Genomic DNA, 21,713 nt, shown 5'->3' on the forward strand with positions numbered 1-21,713 from the left:
TTCACAGAACGCTGACCCTTAAACCTTAAACGCCCTATTTTTCACCCGCTGAACATTGACCAAAAGTCAGGAAAACATACACACCTCTAAAAACCGTGCCTCTCTCCAGTCAAAAAATGCATTAATATGAAATGGCAAAAAAAATAAATTTGATTGTAGAATCATGAATTTTGGCGCAGAGATATAAAATGAGGTATAAAATATTACTATGGCAATGCCGCCCACCAAACCAAACCTTTTTAAATCTATGCTAAACACCTATTTATTCAGACTGGCTTTTAACACTCTGTAATGTAATTTTAACACTAAGTAAAACACTTTATTTTATACAGTTTGTTTTATTTAGTTTATGTTTTGTGTTGCCTTGATTTTATTGTGAAGCACTTTGGTCACTTTGAGTGTTGTAAAAGGCTCTATAAATAAAGGTTGATTGATTGATTGATTGATTGATTGATTGATATTGCATCAAAATTTACTCAGCGCCACTTGGACGTTTTTTCCAAATGTTGCACCTTTACAAACTCCTCCTAGGGCGTTGGCCTGAGCTTTATTTTGATACCTTGTACGGTCTCTGTGCCGCAAAGCAGCAAATAGTAGTAACAATTTCAGAAATTTCCCAAATTTTAAACTTGAATTACGTTAAACTTGTAACGGTTGTTGAAGCCCTTGCTTGTACAAAGCATGTGCATTAGAGGAGGGGGGAAGGTTAAGAATGAAGATATAAGTGATAGGTCAGCCAATCTCTAAAATTGTCTGAAGTGGTGAAAAGTGGTTGAAGGAACAGAGAAGGACAGGTCAGCTCAAGACATTGTTAAATAGCGTAGGATGTTGGACAATACACAGCATGGGTGTTTATTAGGTACAAAAAACATTGTAATGAGGGATTACACCAATATAATATCACGATGTCATGCCAGATAGATGGATAAGTGCTATTCATGTTACACTTGTAGCAATCTTGATTTATTATTCCTTGCAAATGTCCCTATCTAGCACCTGCAGGCCCAGCTTAGACACTTATTGTTAACAATATGCACACAATATGATGTTGTTTTTCTGTGTCCAATACCATGGCCAAACGCCTCCCCTGCACAAGTATTCAGCAGCAAGGGTGTCTGGCATCACATCCCAAATCACAAACACTTATTGGTCTGTTCATTCTATCATTGTAAGATACCCTAAAACCACACGCCAATCCAAAGGTAGCTGTTTTTTTCATAGAGGCGAGAAACGCAGTCTAATTATTCCACTTTATTGAAATGATTTGAGCCAATTAGTTACTTTGCATAATAGTCAAAACAATTATTATCTTGTCTTGTCTTATCTCATGTGTTTTGTTAGAAGGCAGCTCATTGACTTGTGCTGAAACATGTCAAAACAATAACAGTATGTTAATTTGGGTCATTTGATAGTCAATCCTTAATTCTAAGTGATGATAATTAAAGTCCATACAGAAGATTACATTTTATCATTTGAAGGTAATCCCACAGTTTTGTTTTAAGTCATCCAAGTAAACGTGTAGCTGAACAATTCAATTCACTGATAACAAGAGCAATCACAAAAATAAATAAATCTAGAGGGTCCACCTAAAATAAAAATGTTAATTTACTCAAAAGACGACAATCTGTGAGCACCAACAAAACATTTCACACACGAATCAAACAGGGACAATTAATCAATGAAGAGTGTATATAAAACATACTTTTAAACTGGCATTTGCACTTCATCAATACAATTTTCTCTAACGCACACATAAAAGCACTTTTCTTAGATTACGGTAAAGGTTTTTACATTAAATGTACCTCGCTGTAGGATAAGCCCCCACTGCACATAATTGTCTCATGGACTGCTTTTTGGCATCAATCTGAATATTGGTTTTATGCACTTGCCAACATATTTATATCTGGGACATGCCAATGATGATTGGTTTTATCTTTTTAGGGGCCACTGTTCCAAATGATGAGGTAATACTTGAATTGCATTTTTGCTTCAATTGCTTTATTGCATCTCCTGACAAAAGCAACTGACCATGAAAGAAACTGTAGACAATTGTACAAAATCATTTGAAATAATGCACCAAAGCGTTGTAAAAAAAATCAAAATAAATAATAAATAAATAATGTAACCTGGCACTGTCAATAGCGATAGCGTAACATTTCTGTAAAAACAAAAAGTCTATACTTTTGAGTTATGAACACACTAAAAGGCTTTGATGAGGGTTAAAAACCGTATTGCTTAATCCGACAAAAGATATTGTTGTTACTAATTCATCAAATGTGCTTCATCAAGAGCTATGTTTCAGTTCTGACGAGCACAATGATGAAACCAAACATGCCTCAGAGGGAAGATTTAAATGGCTCAAAATAAAAAAGCACTTTACAATACAGATTCATGTCTGCTTAGAATGCATATATATATATATATATATATATATATATATATATATATATATATATATATATATATACATTTTCGGAGGACTGTATATATCAATACAGTCCTCCGAAAATGCATTTTCTTTCACATTAGTAATATCCAAGAAAAATAAATAAATTGTATATTCAATTGAAATCTCTATTGTATTACAGGGACTTCATATTAACTGCAATGAAAGATGTTATCTCTCTCTATTACTAGTATAATAACATAAACTAGGTCTAATGTGTGTAGCTGTTGTGAATTTTCTTTTGTATTATTGTTTTTTTTTGTCATGATATTCATGTTAATGCACTTTTTCTTTTAATCCTTGTTTTGTCCATGTCCATGAAAACACAGTATTTCAGTATCCAGGTTCAGAGAAACACTGCGATATTGAGATGGTATCCTGGATGCTGAGGCATGTAAAGGCAGTGTCTTGGATTCTGATCAGTGGTGACATACTGAGAAACACTCAAGAAACAAATACAGAAAGACAAGGAATTTTCTCAAGACAACATCCACAAGGGCTTTTTAACTGCATTATTTTATACCTACAAACTAGCATTATATATATAATGTTATAAAAACTATATGATGCACAGCCTTAGTATTATTGTTGTTGTTGTTGTTGTTGTTGTTGTTGTTGTTGTTGTTGTTGTTTTCAGCAAATTGATTACATTTTTCTTGATTTCAGTATGGGAGGGAGCGTGTCCCTTGTTTGACATTGTGGTGACAACTGAAAACATAGCTTAAAGATTACATTGTTTACACTTTGAACTCAAATCATTTAGTAGGTTAAAGCACACTTTGTCCCTGTAGGGAACTTTGTCCTCTGCATTTGGCCCATCCTTCAATGCCGCTGGAGCATTTGTGTAGTGCCCTTGGACCCATCTCCAGATCTTTGGGCAAGGCTTGGTCAGGACTATATTCGCTGGAAGATTGCAGTTGCAGTTGTATTTGGTTTTAATACTGTATGCAAAATATTAGTCAGCTTTTTAACGGGATGTCTCTCATGAATAAAGTTTTTTTTTCCTACATCCAGCCTCTTCTGTACTTTCTAGTTACAAAGCAGTCAGACATTGAGCCAGTATAACACACCACGTAAGCCCCGCCATTCCCTTGGACACATGAATTTCCCACTAACAACAAATGACCTTCACCTAGTATGTGTAAAATTGCTATAGAACTTTGAAAATCCATTTTGTGTGGGCAGACCGGTAGTGTATTTAAAATTTGGGGATTAAGCTCTTGGTTGAATAGAGGATTTTTGCAACCAAACCTGCAGCCTTCGTTCTGGCTCGTTCCCAGGATAGCAGCACGTTTCCCTGGCTGCGCATGTATGGTTGATATGCCGGTGTGTGTTTAGCCAATTCCTTTAGTGTACAGTATAAAAATGATGACAGAGAAAGACTGTGTTCGAACTGGCTCAGAAGAGACGGAAATCTACGGAGACAAAAGATGTGCTGCGATCCGTTGCGCTAATAAACAAAGCAAGTGTAGCAGCGGAAGGTTTGATGGTAGGCTGCCTCTTGCAAAGAACAGGAGGATGGGTGTAAGTGTAACCAGTTCATGTATAATCACACAAAATCTTATATTATTTTTGTTTAATATTATGTTCAACATGCCTGGTGTTTGTTTTATTGTGCTGTCCGTGTCCTCCAGCCCCCTTCTTCTTCGTGTGTTCCCCTATAAATGTGATGGACGTGACTTCCTCTTCCCTTCTGTTATCTCCGTGCGGGGAAGAGGTCAGTCATCCCTCGGGTCGTCCTTCATGTTTTGCATGTAGTGTGTTGATTTAATTGTGTTATATCCCTTTTAGTTTGGGCTGGAGTTGCCTCGTGGCACGTTTGACTTTATTTTTGTGTTTCTGTTTACCAGGTATGTTTTATTGCCCTTCTGTTATCTCCGTGCAGGGAAGAGTTTGGGCTGGAGTTGCCTCGTGGCACGTTTGACTTTATTTTTGTGTTTCTGTTTACCAGAATAAACGGATAAAACCGTGTCTCGTGGCCACTCAATTAAGACACAACGCAGGAACGATCCGGTCACATAAGTCCACAAAAAAAAAAAAAGGACTGACAGTCGCTGATTTCTCAAATCTGCAAAAAATCCTCTATTCAACCTTTAAGTCTTTACCCACACCAAGATCGGTCCCACACATTTCCAAAGGGACATGATTTTGACCTAGGGGGCAGTAATTGTAATAATACTTTATACTACAGTTGTATCCAATTTACAGACCCAATAGTTGGTGCAGCACCAATTTTTGCTTGTGCAGTAGTTTATTTGTGTGTCTGACACAGCGTAGAGCCCCTGAATGCAGCTCCTGAGTGATTTGCGTGTTTGCACCAGGGCTGACCATTCATGGCTCTGACAATGGGCGGAGCCAGGCCTTGGCTTTGGGGCTCGAGCCCCAATCTCTGTCCAAAAGCCCCGGATGTTTTAATCTTTAGAAAATGCATCATGATGTCAGTAAGTGCAACAGGTAGAGTGTAGGGTTGGGACGCAGGTGACCATGGATCGAATCCAGCGGTGGCTTCAATTCTCTTTACCCATTTCATTGGTTATTTTTGTTAAACTGGTTTATGATTGGCTGCATGTAGAAAGTGGGCAGGAGCCTAGAAAGTGCGCGGTGTTTACAGCACGTCATGCAATTTGACCAATTTGTCCTTTTCTACATCATTTAACTGAGGTTTTGCAAAAAGTGAAGGACACAAGAGCAGATCGACTGGAAAAAAGAGACATTCAGAACATGAGCTGAAAAACAAAGTTCATCTAACGTAGAATAGACAACAACAGCACATGATCGTTCAAACCATGAATTCATTGTGGTTGTTGGTGTAGCAGTGGCTCAGGTTTTATTCATCTACAAAGCAAAAGCAGAGAAACTACAGGACAAACAGCTCACTGAGGAAGGTGTCTGCTAAAGGTAAGACTGACTTTTACTTTCTCCAAAGACCAGAATCATTCTAAAACAGTCAATTGTCAATTGAATGGATGACTAGCCCAGTCAGCAGAGCATCAGTCATTGGACTATAGGTTTGTGAGTTAAAGCCATGACAGAGGCATTTGTTTTGTCACTGATTGTTTTAAATCAGAACACCAAGATCAACGTTCAACGTTTTTTGCAGGGAGGAGCTCTCTCAGAAGGCAAAAAGTCTGTCTTTGCCTTTGGAGGGTTACTGTCTGTAACTGTACTATAACCACATCATATTGGCCCGAATGAACCCCCTTTCTTTTTGGGCTAAACCCCGGATGTTTAGAATGTCTGGCTCCGCCTCTGGCTCTGACAATGGCTTGGAGGCAGTGCTGGATTTAAATAATCAGAACTCGACTACTAACTCAAGAATACAATTTAATTTCAGCACAGAGTATGTCAATAACAAGATATGACTTATTTCTGATTAAAGTTTCAGTGTGGAGAAGAGAGAAGATACTGGTCAGCTAACGTTAGCACACGCTGCTGCTGCGGCTGCTGCGGCTGCTGCGGCTGCTGCTGCTGCTGCTGCTGCTGCTGCTGCTGCTGCTGCTGCTGCTGCTGCTGCTGCTGCTGCTGCTGCTGCTGCTGCTGTTGTCAACAACAACAACACGCTGGATTATATTCAATTCACGGACAATCATTTGAAGCCAGGAAAAAAATAAATATTTTTTGTGAAGAGTTGAATCTGAGGTGTTGTAAAAATGTTTTTATTTTGATGGTTCATTACCTCTGTTCTCTCATTGGCTACTGTAAAGTGATTATGGCTGTATGTATTTGTGTTTCCTGGACCTTATTATTCATATGAATTTACGCATATTAATTGCATGATGCACACACATATTAATAAGGCTAACCACACATTTAGGATGGAAAAGTCATTTCAATATTAATAGTCTATCCAATTTTTTTTTACACAAAGCCTTTAATAAAATGATAAACACAGTTTCAAACTGATAGAGCCTGACACACTTTTTATGATCAGCTGCCTATAAACTATTTAACTATTTGCACCTCCAACCTTTTATATCAGAATCATATCACCCAAAAAAAATCCACATTGGTCGGACATTAACTAACCAGTAATTAACTAAAATGCAGCTTTGTGACATAATTTTATCTAACCCTTTACCAGTGTATCATATAACATAACATAACATAACATATAACGCAACTTCACACTGTTAATGTTCTACACTAAGGATGGTATTATCCTCTCAGTCCAGCAATCATATTTAATCAGTGGTTCAGAAACATTTTCTATCTATAGTTTGTGATTTGTGACAAGCAGTATTTTTGCCTTGGTTAGGGACATTATACTTTCTATCATACATTTTATGTGACATTGATTGAGAGTTGAACTGAATGGTAAATTAATACTAGACTGAATGATTATAATGAGGGTTTTTTAACAGCTGCATGAGGTCAGCTGCATTTAATACAGCTTTCATGTGTTCTCCAGTTATTCTCCCAGGGTCTCCATGAAGAAAAGCAGGTATGAGACAAACACATCCGAAGCTGCAGAGAGATGGCATGCCTGAATGCATGAATGTCTCTTTCACAACTATGCTATAATTAGAGTGGAAACAACAGCCTCAGAAGCCACGGTTATAATACGCAATTTTGCAAGTCTAAAAGCTTTGAAAGACCTTTCTGCCAACTCCTAGTGAGCTGATTGGTGAGACAGCACATTTCAGCCTCACAGTTATCTGATACTAAAAAAGACAATGGCAGGTGTTGGACACAGCGTGAGCCAGGAGGTACCTGAGTTCGACCCTTCAAAAGGGATCAAGAGTCCTGTGTTCCATCAGTTTAATATCCAGCATCAGCACGGCCAAGCAGACAGCACTGAGCTGCCAAAGAAAACATATGGGATTCAGCTGAAGGGCTCCAGTTTTTTTCTAAAACAGCCTCTTTCAGTCTAAACTTCTTAAGGAGGTCGCTATGAACGTCCTTTCGCTCCGAAAAAAAAAAAAATCCTGAGGTACTGCAGTAAAAGTCTGGATTCAGCACGGACACTGCCACCTTTCACCCTGTGTGTTGTTCAAAGGTGTGTTTGCCTTCAAAATGTGAGCAAACCTTCGTCATCATTACCTGCCATTTTCATCCCCAACATTTAAAGGCATTTCAAAGCCAAAACATTTTTAGATGTTAGAATAAAACATACAAAATACAAATATTTGATGAAGTAATTATTAGGATAAATGAGATACCGGCTAAAGGGGAGCATGATCATCTAAACTCCATGAAGATTGAACTATGACATTTACGGATATAGAGAGTAATCTATACAATATCTTGTGAGCAGCCTGAGAACAATATGGCTGTTGATTTGATAGCTAAATGTAGCAAAATGAACGTTGTTCGGCCAAACCTTCTACATTTGCAGACTGCATTGAGCGGTCCTTGCTCACCTTAAAATAAAACCTGAATAGCTCTCAATGTCTCTATAAAGTACTGAAATGGGTTTATATAGGTCAGGATTAAAAATGTCTCAATGCATAAATATCAATAAACGATCAAGTGAATGGTCAAGTGCACACAGAAAACTTGGAAGCTGCGCCTCCCTTGCTGAACCTCAAACCATATACCCAAACAGCTCTGGGGTCAACGCAGCAACAAGCCTTGGCTAAGTCAACAAGGAACATTAACATCTATTAGTGAATAAAACTCCTGTGCCGTCTGCAGAGCATGGCAGACCGAGCTGGCTCACGTTCCTGCTCTAATCAAAAAGGATATTTTGTTTGCATAGTTGCTGCACAGCTGCTTCAGTAATGTCAGAGCCTATGCATCTCTAAAACGCTTTTCTAAAGGCCCAAAGTTGAGTCGACTGAGCACACTGCTCCTTTGGCTTAAGATAAACACATGGTATTTTCCTTTTCAGTGCTACTTATGAATATTAGTGTTGTAAGCGTTTTCTTAAAGGTGATGCTAACAGGATGAGAAAAGAGTGCATTAAAATGTTGCTCAGACTGACGGAGAAGTATCCAGTTTGAACTCAAATGCTGTGGGGCTGGTGGATTTAGCTCTGAAAGGATCAGAAGTCAGGCAGTACCCATCAGCCTGTATTCACACTCTCTGCTCTTACAGCAGGCACCCAGCTGGCACAGTCGCTTATGCAGCATGACACATACATTCTGAAGGGGATGGTGAGGCTAACCCTTATCTGTTTCTTTTTCTTTTCTTTTTTTGGGCTCGTTGGCTTTATAAGACAGCATAGCACATTGTGAAATGGTCAAGAACCGGATTCAAACTCAGGCCGGTGCGGATTTCTGCACATGACTACCAGAGGAAAATACATTTAAAAATACCCCGAAAATATGAATTACAAGAAAAAGAGGAGTCTTTAGCAGCAGCTTCAGTGACGAAAACAAATGTCCTTGCTGTTGCCACTATTTCATGACCGCTTTGAAGTGTCTCCAGACTTTACACATGACATGCTGTACATATACATACTTACATCAGGCAGAGGGATTGTTTGTCTTCGGAGCAGAAAATTAAACAATAATGGATAAAACATCTATGCATTACCATGCAATGTGCATGGGAGAATATCAAAGAGATGTCAGATCCCATTTTCAAATTAAATCTGTCAGCAAGTCATCTTGAGCTAAGGCCAGAACATGAACAGAACTGCATGTCATTCATTGCTTGATTTTCCTTTAACCAATCAGATTAGTTGTGTGTATTTTTAAATTGCATCATTTGGCAGCGTTAACATTATTTGAATAACGACACAGTCATAAACAAGGCCAGTAGACAGAAAACAGAGAGGAGTCTATTTGCTCTTCTAAAAGAAAATTAAATAATGTCCTGATCTGTCCATCAGTCACTCTGATTTTTACCTTCAGTTACCCTGAGTGTTGCCTTCAGTTACAAACTACTGTGTGTCAGAACTATATTTAAATTGTTTAGAAATATATCCAAATAAACCCGTTTCCCCCTCACTTGGCTGGAAGTCACAGTGTTTTCAGGGGCCTCTGCAGGCCGCTGAGCATTACTGTGGGAACTGAAAAGCACGATTCTCCGTCTTTCTCTAACATGAGCTTGAAGAACCAGGCTCTGAGGACAACACAGCCTCAAACTGCGCTGAATAAACCTGTATGAAAACCAGATACATGAACAGATTCTTATCCTGTGCCCAAACTGTGCATGTGCAGCAGGAAGATGGCAACGCAGAAAACTTTCAACAAGTGACTTTAACAACAAGTATTTGTTTGTATCTATGTTTGCCTTTCTAATGATTTAGAAGTTAGTTAGAAGTACAGGCAGTCATTTAATGACATTTTGACCTAGTTTTGTGCAATGGAGGATCTGGGCTGAGAAGTGAAATGACAGGAGCGTTTGTCTGACACAACACTATTTTATGAAGTACAACCGTGACAAAGGAATAACGGGACATTTGATGAAGAGTGATCCAATCGGTGGCTGTTCTGGACCAACTCCACTACAGGACGTTTCTTCAGGAAAGATGTGGTTTGATTTGCTTCTGGGAGTGACAGGTGAGTTTTATCACAACAGAGCGAGCTGAGAAATCAAACTGGTGTGAATCCAGTGGAGAGAAAAACTCTGACACCTCCACTAGCATCACTGTGTTTGTTTGGGCCCTTCACCTTTGGCTTCCGACCAAACCACAATGCTGCCCTGTGATTGGTCTGATCCCACTGGTGATGTGTCTGGCCCAATTGTAACAGCGGGAATGGGACAAAAGGAAATCCTCTTGCTGAGCAAGGTAAGAAGACATAGGTCAGAGTCTGAATCCAGGAATTTTTAAACGTACTTTTAGGAGGAGCAGGGGGCTGAAACTGGCTTTTTTGTAAGCTATTCTTAAATAGGCAACTTATTTTGTTGTAAAGTACTGCAGAACAAAATTACCTTTCATAATCTGGTACGAGGATCTTATGTAACTGTACACTGTCCTATTAAGTAAATAAATACAACAGTGGCGTGTGGTCAGGGCAATTAAGGCAATCAGTGATTGGCCAATCTAAAATTACTGTGTAACACAACTATATATGAATTGTTCTAAAATATATCCAAATAAGCCCTGACTCTTTTACTGGCCGCTACAGGCCGCTGGGCATTACTGCACAGAAGGCATGGGTCTGCTTTTTCCACAGCGGCACAATCCGTGGCCGTATTCAGGGCGGAGAGTAGAGTTAGAGTAGAGTCCAGATGACTACAACAGAATCTTTTTGAATCTTTACAATGGAACACCCCTGGACGAATGAGGGAATACACCGATGATGTTTCGTTCCGATGTTCCAATGTTTCCTAGAATTTTGGGCCTTTATATCAAGCCCTTAAAAAAAAAAATGTGACTTTACTTTCAGCTTGATATAAAATTCCAGCGAATTGTTTATACTCCAAAGGGTTCAGGAACAGCTTCAGTTTTAATTGGACTCTTCCGTCCTCACGTCTCAGCAAACAAAGGTGAAGTTTGACTGCTTCTTTGTTGATGTGTCAAGTGTGACTAATGCCGTTTTTCCATTGGTACCGACTCGTCTGGACTCATCCCTGCTTTAGCGCATTTCGATTTGACCAGGTACTTTTTAAGTTCCCTCTCGGGCCAAGTCGAGCCAAGCAGGGACGTCCACAACCGTGACGTTCACAGACCGTCAGATGCTGATTGGGTAAAAGTGTAGTGTGCAGCAGCAGCTGGAGACGATTTAACGATTTATAAGCGTGAGACATAAAAAACAGACCACAGACATGAAGAGAGTCTTATAATATCAGTATGACCCCTGGGAGCAAAGACTAAACTGTCGTGGTGAAAAAAGACTGCATTTTACTACGATAATAAACAAATACAGTGTTAAAGCTAGCATCATCTGTTTCCTGCTGTCAAGAGTAAAGCCCCTCGCTTCGAGACGACAAAGAAAATGAGCGGGGCACTGAACTTCTAGTTTAGAAGCACGCCCAATCATTATAAGTTTTGAAATGCAGTACAATGTGGCAGATAAAAGCTTTTAATGCACAGAAAGTTGATGATAAACTGCAGTGGACGTGAGTTTACAGTGTAATCTGCAGCAGCTTAACTGACTTTTCCAGCATGAATTATATACAAATTCACATGAAAATGTACACTCGCTTAATGTTTTATTTTTGTAAAGAATGCTTCAAACTGGATTAATAGCAATGTTTGGTGGACTGGACTGCATTGAATTGGGGAGAAAAATTGGGGACTTCAACGTGGGCAACGACAGTGACATCTGGAGAGGGGTGATCGAGACGAACGGCCTCCCCGATCTGAATCCGAGCGATGCTCAGTTATTGGACTTCTGTGCTGGTCACGACTGTCCATAACAAACACCATGTTCAAGCACAAGTGTGTCCATCAGTGCACGTGGCACCAGGACACCCTATTATCAACTTTGTTGTTGTGTCATCTGACCTCCGGCCACGTGTCTTGGACACTCGGGTGAAGAGAGGGGCAGAGCTGTCAACTGATCCTCAACTGGTGGTGAGTTGGATCTTCTGGTGGAGGAGATAACCTTCTGTCAGCCGGATCTTCAACTCACACCTCCAGGAGAGCTTCTCCCAGATGGGGACATTGAGTCTGATATCGGCAGGCCAGGCGCTTGTGCTGTCGCAGAGGCTAAAACCCGGGGCTCGGAGGAGTTCGGGGAGGCCATGGAGGAGGACTATCGGTCGACCAAAAAGAAATTCTGGCAAACCGTCCGGCGCCTCGGGAGGGGGAAGCCCTTCACCAACACCGTTTATGATGCGGGTAGAAATCTGCTGACCGGGACCGGGGATGTCATTGGACGGTGGAAGGAATACTTTGAGGACCTCCTTAATCCAACTGTCACGTCTTCTGAAGAGGAGGCAGAGACTGAGGACTCGGATTCCTTTGTTGCTGTTGTACTTCATAAAATAGTGTTGTGTAAGACAAATTCTCCTGTCATTTCACTTCTCAGCCCAGATCCTCCATTGCACCAAACTAGCTCACTATGTTTATTAAATGACTGCCTGTACTTCTAACTAACTTCAAAATCATCAGAAACACAAACATAGCCTTAGCTAGAAACAAAGACTTGTTGTTAAAAGCTATTATTTCTTTGTCACTTGTTGAAAGTTTTCTGTGTTCTCTTCCTGCTGCATATGTGCAGTTTGGGCAGAGGATCACAATCTGTTGACTTATCTGGGTTTCATACAGGTTTATTCAGCATGGTTTATGCCTGTCATGTCCTCAGGGCGCATGCTCAAACCTCTAAAAGAAGCTGCTGTCGGCTCTGGTTCTAAAAGCTCATGTTTGAGAGCGGAAAATGAACGGGCCTCTGAACACAGGCACAGAGCCGCTCTGGAAAGACGGCCTGCACAGGCCCCTGAAAACACTGCAACTTCCTGCCAAGCTTCAGCAGCAGTGGAACAAAAGGGTTTATTTGGATATATTTCAGAACAATTTAAATATAGTTGTGCCACTTGGTAATTTTAGATTTGATTGGTCAATCACTTATTGCCTTGATTGCCATTAACGCACTGTTTCCACACCCAATATTACACAGCACCCCTGAGCACCAGTTGTAATGGAAATGTAATCAGGGCGGAGCGGGGCCACGAGCTCAAAGCCGAGACAGGTAGGGACTAATGGGAAAAGGAGATTAGTCAGGCATCACTTCAGAACGGCCTCCTCAGTCTTACAACTTCACCACATATGCTGTGATTCTTTGCTTCATAACTCAAATTAATTCAAATTGAAAGGCACTCTGTTCAGAGGCTGTGGTTCTTTCTAGTGAATACACTACACGTGAAATGTCACAGCCAGTCACAATATCATCCAGGCCATGTGCTGCAGGCTTCACCCATGTGAAAAGACAACAAGCTCCCTAACTGTTGCTTGAACCTAGTCATCTGCTTCACTATGCATGTGCTGCTCTTGTTTAAGTACAGTAAAAACAGCTGTGTCCAGGTGTATCTGCAAAGGGAACACTGTCATTATCTTGTGACCGGAAACTTCAATGGAGCCTCAAATATCCTTAACAAAAATATGCACATAACATGTACAGTTGCTTTGTCATTGACTTTGAAAACATGTCAAATAAATATCTCAAGCTGTCCAGACCTGATCCTATAGTTAAGTTCAAGTAAAAGGGATGAGATAGAGATGGAGAGATAGAGAAAGAGAGAGACTGAGACTCGGGCCCCCTCCTCCACGAGTCTGCTGTTGATGGGGGTCTTTGTGCTTCATAGGCATTTAGCGATGCTGCCCACCTGCCGACTGCAGTAAAGACTTCCAGACAGCCTGCGTGGCCATAATCAAGCAACAGTAAAGCACATCTACCCTGGGTTTGTTAGAGCTCTCCAGATCAAAGAGAGGCGGCTATTTCATCTGCCACCTCCAACCTCTGCCTGTTTGGTGTCCTGCTGTGTTTGCTTTAGGCTCAGCTATTTTTTCATCTGTTTGCACTGATTCCTAGTCATATTTTATATATTACATACTCAAAATCAAAACAGATTACAGCGTCTTGCAATTATTTTTATCATTCTATTGTTAAGAGAAGTTGAGATTGCGTCAAAACTTTCAGCAATCCCCTGTGAATCTTCTCTATGATGAACAATAGCTTGTATTTCTTATAATGAATATTCTTCAAAAGTCTTTTGAAGAAAAAATAAAAAGCTATATTTTTCAAAATAATGAACCTATTTTTTTTTTAAAAAAAACATTGATTTTATTCAGCTTTTCCGCAACAGCATTTGAAGTGAATTTGTTTTTTATCCTGTAAATGTAAGACCATCAAAAAGGGAAAAATCTATCCCAATTGAAGTGGAGGCAGCAGAAAGGTCTTTTTCACCACTGAGTGACAGCCTGACCTTCTCTTGGCGTCTTCAAAATGACATCCTGCCTCAACAGTATTTAAAAAGCAAAATGCTCACATCCTGTGTGGCCCCCTCATGTGCCTCAATCTCCTGCAAACACCAACTATAAATGTCTCTTGGAACAGCTGAATCCTCCCTGATGATGAACCGCTTCCTCCGACTCCAATAAAAGGAAGTGGCCAAGGCCTCAGCTGAAAGTGCTGTCTCCTACATCTGATGCTCACTATCTTTGTTTGGAAGGATCTCTTCACAAACATTGTCTTGAGATATGACTAAAAGTAGATATGACTAAAAGTAGATACTTCTGCCCACTTAAGTAAAAGGAAAAAATTATCATTTGACTAAAACTAAAATTTTAGTCAAAAGACTAAATGAAAATAATGACACTGCTTCACTGTTACAATTGATACACTCATATGTCACACTCGGCTACACACTGACTGAACTTTTTAAAGCTCAGACAGCAACTCTTGTTAAAAAGCAGTGTTTCCTCATTTAAAATGGCAAGCCTTCTCTTTTTGTAAGACCATGTGTTTTCTTAATTAGAAGCCTGCCTGTGTGTCACACAGTTTGAACATTGAAATGGCTGCACATTATTTTAACTGTCTCTTCTCCACAGAATTTACACATCTCTTTGTGTCTGTGTTGTCTGGTGCTGAAACATGATAGAATAAAATAAAGCCTTAAGGATTGCCTTTTGACAGCAGTTAACAGGGACTATGGCTTTACCCTGAAGCCACTCACTGCTGGGTGCCACAGATCAGCCAAGACCTGCGGCAGTCTTTACAATCCCAACTCTCCAATGGCCCTGACAGAGCATATTCACAGGTTCAGCATTCAGTAATGCAACAGCATGAACAACTGGGTCAAATTCAAGTTTACAGTCATTAGTCATTCCCTTTTCCCCATGCATCTGTCTGCATCTTCCACTTATGACCTCCTCCTTATGTGATTTCAGTGTTGCCATTTCAGTTAAGGCCAAATAAAATAAATAATGTGTTTCCGGTAAAATTGTGGGGAAAAATCAGTTAGGTAGGAATTGTTTTATTTTTTTTTATATTTTAAAATCCGTGCAAAGGTTTTGGTTTTGCAGACAGTTTTCCTTTTTCAGAAGTGAGCGCTTCGCATTGAAGTGGCCTTATTGGTATGCAGATATTGAATAAAATGGTTCTCTACATCTATACTAGTCCAACCACAGGAAAAGAGCCATTAGCCGGCAACAACAGAGCGGGCAACGCTCTGTTGCTGCCAGCTCTGTTGCGGTGCCCCAGCGCCGTGGTCCGCCCTGTTGCCCTGTGCGCGTGTTCAATGAGCTGTAGATCCACTCGTCCCAAAACGTTTTCCAAAGCACCATTGCTTCTAAGTGCATAGCCGTACTTTGGAGTCTCGTTGACCAAATGGATCACTTGCTAATAGGCATTTCCAGCAGTAGTTGGAACTTTGAAAGTGGCGAACGTGACAGGCGCCAGTGTCGGCGTCGCACTATTTTTCTTATTGTCACTACGTTATGTGAGTACTTTTCGACCGTCACGCAAAATATCTTCACTGCTGAAACACCGGGCGTGCCTGTCGCCACGACCATGGCTGCCAGTCTGCACGCTGACCCAATATGAGCATCTGTGCAGGTTGCATCTGCAAACATGGACGCACCTGTAGGTAAAACGAAACCTATCAAAATGCAGCGATTTTCATATCTTACGATCCCCACAGATTTATTTTTTTCCGCTTTTGTGTTCTCTCTCACAATTTGACATTCTCTAAACGTACAGCCAATAAATATGCAATGAAATTTTTAAGGTCAGTTTTTTTATTTTGAAATTCAAGTTATCGGAAATACTTTTTTTTTTTTTTTGGGGCCTAAACTATTCTATTGCAAAATGTGCATTACCATTCTATCCATAGTTTCTTCACCTCTGTTTTGTTTGTTTTTTAATCCAACGATGAAAGCATCCATATTAAAAGCATCAAATTTAGTATTTTACTTCACAGCGATGAATGGTAGTTGGGGATTTAAAGGGCATTTTTGGCTCAGTTCAGTAACTTTTTACTGGTGAAGTGTTTTATGAGGGGTAATGGGGAGGACCACTGTGGACACTTTTGTGGCACACAAAAGCCACTAATGTTTTATGTTGGGAAGAAGTTCGGGTGAAGACATTACGCTGGTCAAGTCCAATGAATGGCCACTCATCCGTGACAAAAAGCTCTTCAAGCTGTCTGCCTAAAGAATATTTAAGTGACAATGCACAATAAAAATGCTGATTGCTGACGTAAAACCTGGTCAAGATTTACAGATGGCTAAAATACCTAAGCTTTTGTTGTAAGAGCAGGCACTATGAATGAAAAGATTCAAGAAAAAGAGAAGTGTAAAGAAAAAAGCAACTAATATACACTCACAAGCCCGTCGCAGTTGTTGATGGCAACAGAGGCTCCAGGGACGTCCGTGATGTCGCCTACAAATGTGCAGTCCGTCTTCAGTAGTTCCCTTTGTAGTTCAGTTTGAGTCGCATTGGACTCAAAATCTGTTGACACATTTCCCAAATCCTCATCGTGCCATTCAACCACAGCCCCCGGTGCCACCAGGCGATGGTTGGGCCTTAGTCGCAGATGGAACTCTTTCCCAAAGGCAGTAATGTTAAAGAAAATGTCCTGCTCGGATTTAGAGGTGTCCCTTTTGAAGCGGTGTTTGTGAGTGGCCGACAGCAGGTGGGAGAGGTAGTGTCCATGAGAGTCTGTGCTAAACGGAGTAACAAGGCCGTACTCCTTCAGACGCTTCTTTAGTTGGTCTGTGAAACAGCAAAAACATAGTGAGAAAAAGCCCACTGCAGTAAAGAAGCTTTCAAATGTGATAGTACCATACCATCTATACATAAAGTACACTTCCATACATACATACATACATACATACATACATACATGAATTAAAAATGTGTGGTTCAATGAAGTACACATCAAAACAAATGTGTACTCGGCTGGTGTTGCTTTTTAGAAGATCTAAGCAGAAACATTTTGGCTAAATTTGTCTCTTTAATTTACTACACTCATGAACTACCCACAAGGCACCGTTAGCTGTTACTTTACTTGTCGCTGTGTGGTACATCCAATGCCGATATGACTGCAGCTGGAATCTAAATATTTATGTGAAGAAGTGCATCTTCAATCAATGAACCACTGCTAATGCTCATGCAGTTCATGTAGCTATCACTAGGCATGAGTTTCTTATTGCTGAGTCAATATTCTGATTGCACTAAGCCTCTGGATGAATCCTAATTTATTTTTTACATCAAATCAATCCTATTAAAATGCTTTGCTGATAGTTTTGCATGTTACTCCAGCAATTTTGCAGTTTAAAGGCAGGGTTGGGATGCGGAGGCTGATGTCTGCCTGTGTGTCAGCAATGTGATTATCTGATGATTGTCCAGCGTGTGCGTTGCATCACGCCTGCAGCCGGCAGGAATAGTCCTTATCTCATCATGACGGAAAACGTGTGAAAACATGGATGAATGAAGGCTAAATACTTTCTTTGTTTTCTGAATATCAAACCAATTACATGCTGTTTATTTTGTTTTGTATGGAGATTGATGAAAGCTACCACAGCAGAGCCTCGGGATGAACTCATTCTATCCATCCAACACAACAGTTAATTAAATCACAACTGAGAGAATTACAGGTGGAAGCCTTAAACAAGTGTAAAGCCGCGTTCAGTGCTCCCAGAGGGACATTTGTATGTGGAAGGCTTTTAATAAACCTGCTCACACTTGAAAATCTCATTTCTCTCCTGTTGGAAAGTGGTCACAGCATCATTTGTGGTCAGACGCAAATGTACAAGGAAATCCATGGGGCTTCTGTTAGTTTCCGGAATTGGTTTTCTTTCCATAATGTTTAAAATGCCAGAGATGGTTGAAACGAATTAGTAAAAATACATAAAAGTGTCTCATTTTCCTGTAGGTTTTTGCAATTCAAACAGGTGGCAATAGTGAAATTACAAGTCGGAGGAAAATACATGGGTTTGAAATCACAGTGTGCATACAGCGAACACGTGAGGTGAAAATATGTGCTTTGGTAATGCCTTCTAAGACAAGCCCTCTATTCAGGGAGACCATACTGAACAAGTGGGGACATTATTTAAAAGGTAAATAAAAACAGCATGCAAAGGTCTGCTCATTTCTTAAACCATATCCTCTCACAGTAAAATGTTTGTCATGAAGTGTTCAAACTGGATGAAAAACAAGCAATATACTTTTTTTTTTAATATGAAATGTCTAATTTCAATATCTGGTTTCCAATGGAGTTTCATACTATCATAAGGTCTTTCCTTTTAACTAAATCCAATCAAGCTATTTGTACTCCATGCCACTGGTTGTAGAAGAGTGAATAATCCCATGTCTAGATTTATTGTGATTACAGTATGATTTGTAGATAGCTGCCTTTAGCTGTTCCGTTTCCCTTCACACCGTAGACTGAAATGTGAATGTGATATTTACAGAATAACCCAGAGGATATCAAGTACGCCTTTGAAGAGGTGCAAACAGGATTGACAGTGTGCCTGCAGTGTGAGCATAACTTTGAAACATAGTACTTGTAAGGATGATGTAATTTTAGATAAGCATGTACAACAAAGGTCTACAGTAGCTCCCTGCAGAGAGGAAAGAGAGGGAAAAGGTGCTATGCGACAAAGAAGCCAAGAGAAGAAGAACAGGTCTGAGCGGGCGGCTTTAGTGTAAATCAAGGCTTTGGGGGCCTGATCCTCAGGGGGTCTCATCCATGACTAATCTTAAAGAGCTATTCTCCAGCTCCTTGCAGAGGCATGGATGATACCTCTGTGTTATGAGGTATGATTTGACCTAAACTTTAACTATATCTATTGGTAATTTGTCAGAGATCTAAAGATATAACAGATTTAAGTCATTTAAAGTCTAATAGTGGTGTAGAAGCTTTTCCACATTCAAACAGAGGCAAGATGAGTGAAGTGTCCTGCTCAAGGGCACAACATTCAGACCATCAACCTTCAGGTCGGTGGGTGAACGCTCTAACCACTGATATTAACATTCACATCTTCTTTACACAAGTATTATATCCAGAACACATCAATAGGAAGAATCTTCTTTTGTCTGCTATTGTTCTCTCTGTCGTGCTTTATATTCTGTGTTTTATGGGTTTTCAAAATTAAAAAAGGAAATGTATTTTGTTTCAAACTACTGTGCATTAAAATGTATTTTTTAACATATTCCGACATCGTGGTCCAATTAGCGTACTGTATTCCGAAAACGTTGAGTTGCTATATTATTGTGTAAAAACATAAAGGATGTAAAACAGCACGCACCACTAAAGCAGTTATATTTGCAGTTTGGAGCCTGAATTGCGTGATCAATGTATTTTAAAAAGTAACTGTAATGTGAATACCACCAGGAAAGGTTGGGTTTGTGAGTAGAGCAAAATAGTGGTGGATATGCTTGGGTATAAAGTAGTTAATACTTAGATTAAGGTTGCTTATATACTTAGGTCAATTACTTTTTAGTTTTGATTAGATTCAACTTAATTGTCATTTTGGCATCTGACCTGAGGTGTGATGAAGCAAGTATTGAAACACGTAGATGAACAAAAGTGTAACAGTATAACACGCAACGACCATACGAGCTAGATCTGCTATTCAGGCCATGTCACATCTGATTCACAACGCACGGAAATCATGTTGTGCAGTTATTTTAGTGATTTGTCATTTGTTGTTCCTGTGAAAGTAAATAGAAATTGATCCCTTAGCATGAAGACTTTTCTATATTTTATTTATTAACATGGAAATCTGTCTATAGTAGTTTAAACAGCAGAAAACACAGAGTGGCCACACGTGATCCAATTAATGAATGAATACAAGCACAGAGGCAAGCAGAATGAAAATGAAAGGCTTAAAGATGAGAAAGAACAACCAATTGGCAATGTCTTTGTCTGAAGAGGACAAACAGGGAGTGGTAGGCTTTACTTCATTTATTTATGAATCCATGTTATTGTTATGTGTTTGTTATGACAGAGATGGCTTGCCTGGGAGAATGCACACCTCTTCAATTCTTCATGAAGAATGAGTATTGTGATGTAGATACTACGGAATAGACCTGCAGGTTTTTTTAAACGTTTTACTGACATTTCCAACACAAAATAATAACACTTACAGTACTTTATGTTGTGAGGACTTGATTTGACAGGTACAACAGTTTTCATGTGTGAAAACTCAAAAGAACCATGGCTGAAATGAGATTTGGCCCTCAACAAAATGACCACAGTCAGATACTTTCATCTCTAAGGGTTTAATCAATCTACAGCGAACAATTGAACTAGAAATACTATATAACAGCTACGCCTGCTATCTTGTGGGGATGAGGACAAATTGGTCTCTGGAACATAAACATGACAAATGATGCCGTGTGTCTGCAGTACAATAAGGACCAGATGTGCCAGGTTCAGCCCAGAGCCCGTCTTTCCGGCGTTGCAAAGCACTTGATGCGCTTCACTCATGTAATAAGAGTTTGTGGAGGGAGAGAGAGAGTGAGGAGAGACAGGGCCAAGAGTGAGGAGAGACAGGGCCAAGAGTGAGGAGAGACAGGGCCAAGAGTGAGGAGAGACAGGGCCAAGAGTGAGGAGAGACAGGCCCAAGAGTGAGGAGAGACAGGGCCAAGAGTGAGGAGAGACAGGCCCAAGAGTGAAGAGAGACATGGCCAAGAGTGATGAGAGACAGGGCCAAGAGTGAGGAGAGACAGGGCCAAGAGTGAGGAGAGACAGGGCCAAGAGTGAGGAGGAGAGACAGGGCCAAGAGTGAGGAGAGACAGGGCCAAGAGTGAGGAGAGACAGGGCCAAGAGTGAGGAGAGACAGGCCCAAGAGTGAAGAGAGACATAGCCAAGAGTGAGGAGAGACAGGGCCAAGAGTGATGAGAGACAGGGTCAAGAGTGAAGAGAGACAGGGCCAAGAGTGAGGAGAGACAGGGCCAAGAGTGAGGAAAGACAGGGCCAAGAGTGAGGAGAGACAGGGCCAAGAGTGAAGAGAGACAGGGCCAAGAGTGAGGAGAGACAGGGCCAAGAGTGAGGAGAGACAGGGCCAAGAGTGAGGAGAGACAGGGCCAAGAGTGAGGAGAGACAGGGCCAAGAGTGAGGAGAGACAGGGCCAAGAGTGAGGAGAGACAGGGCCAAGAGTGAGGAGAGACAGGCCCAAGAGTGAAGAGAGACATGGCCAAGAGTGAGGAGAGACAGGGCCAAAAGTGATGAGAGACAGGGCCAAGAGTGAGGAGAGACAGGGCCAAGAGTGAGGAGAGACAGGGCCAAGAGTGAGGAGAGACAGGGTCAAGAGTGAAGAGAGACAGGGCCAAGAGTGAGGAGAGACAGGGCCAAGAGTGAGGAGAGACAGGGCCAAGAGTGAGGAGAGACAGGGCCAAGAGTGAGGAGAGACAGGCCCAAGAGTGAAGAGAGACAGGGCCAAGAGTGAGGAGAGACAGGGCCAAGAGTGAGGAGAGACAGGGCC

At 40.7% G+C, this 21,713-nt stretch overlaps 1 protein-coding gene across 1 annotated transcript in view; it reads right to left on the reverse strand.

Moving 5' to 3' along the window:
• adamts3 (ADAM metallopeptidase with thrombospondin type 1 motif, 3) overlaps positions 1 to 21,713 on the reverse strand; it is a 117,749-nt gene that overhangs the window by 90,078 nt on the left and 5,958 nt on the right. The window contains exon 3 of the mRNA XM_072433876.1: positions 16,607 to 16,995. Within this exon, the coding sequence (XP_072289977.1) occupies positions 16,607 to 16,995 (389 nt within the window). The remainder of the gene's footprint in view (positions 1 to 16,606; positions 16,996 to 21,713) is intronic.

This window comes from Eucyclogobius newberryi, unplaced genomic scaffold, assembly GCF_026437365.1.
Source record: "Eucyclogobius newberryi isolate DKJ021-1_F unplaced genomic scaffold, fEucNew1.0.hap1 SCAF_6, whole genome shotgun sequence".
NCBI lineage: Eukaryota > Metazoa > Chordata > Actinopteri > Gobiiformes > Gobiidae > Eucyclogobius > Eucyclogobius newberryi.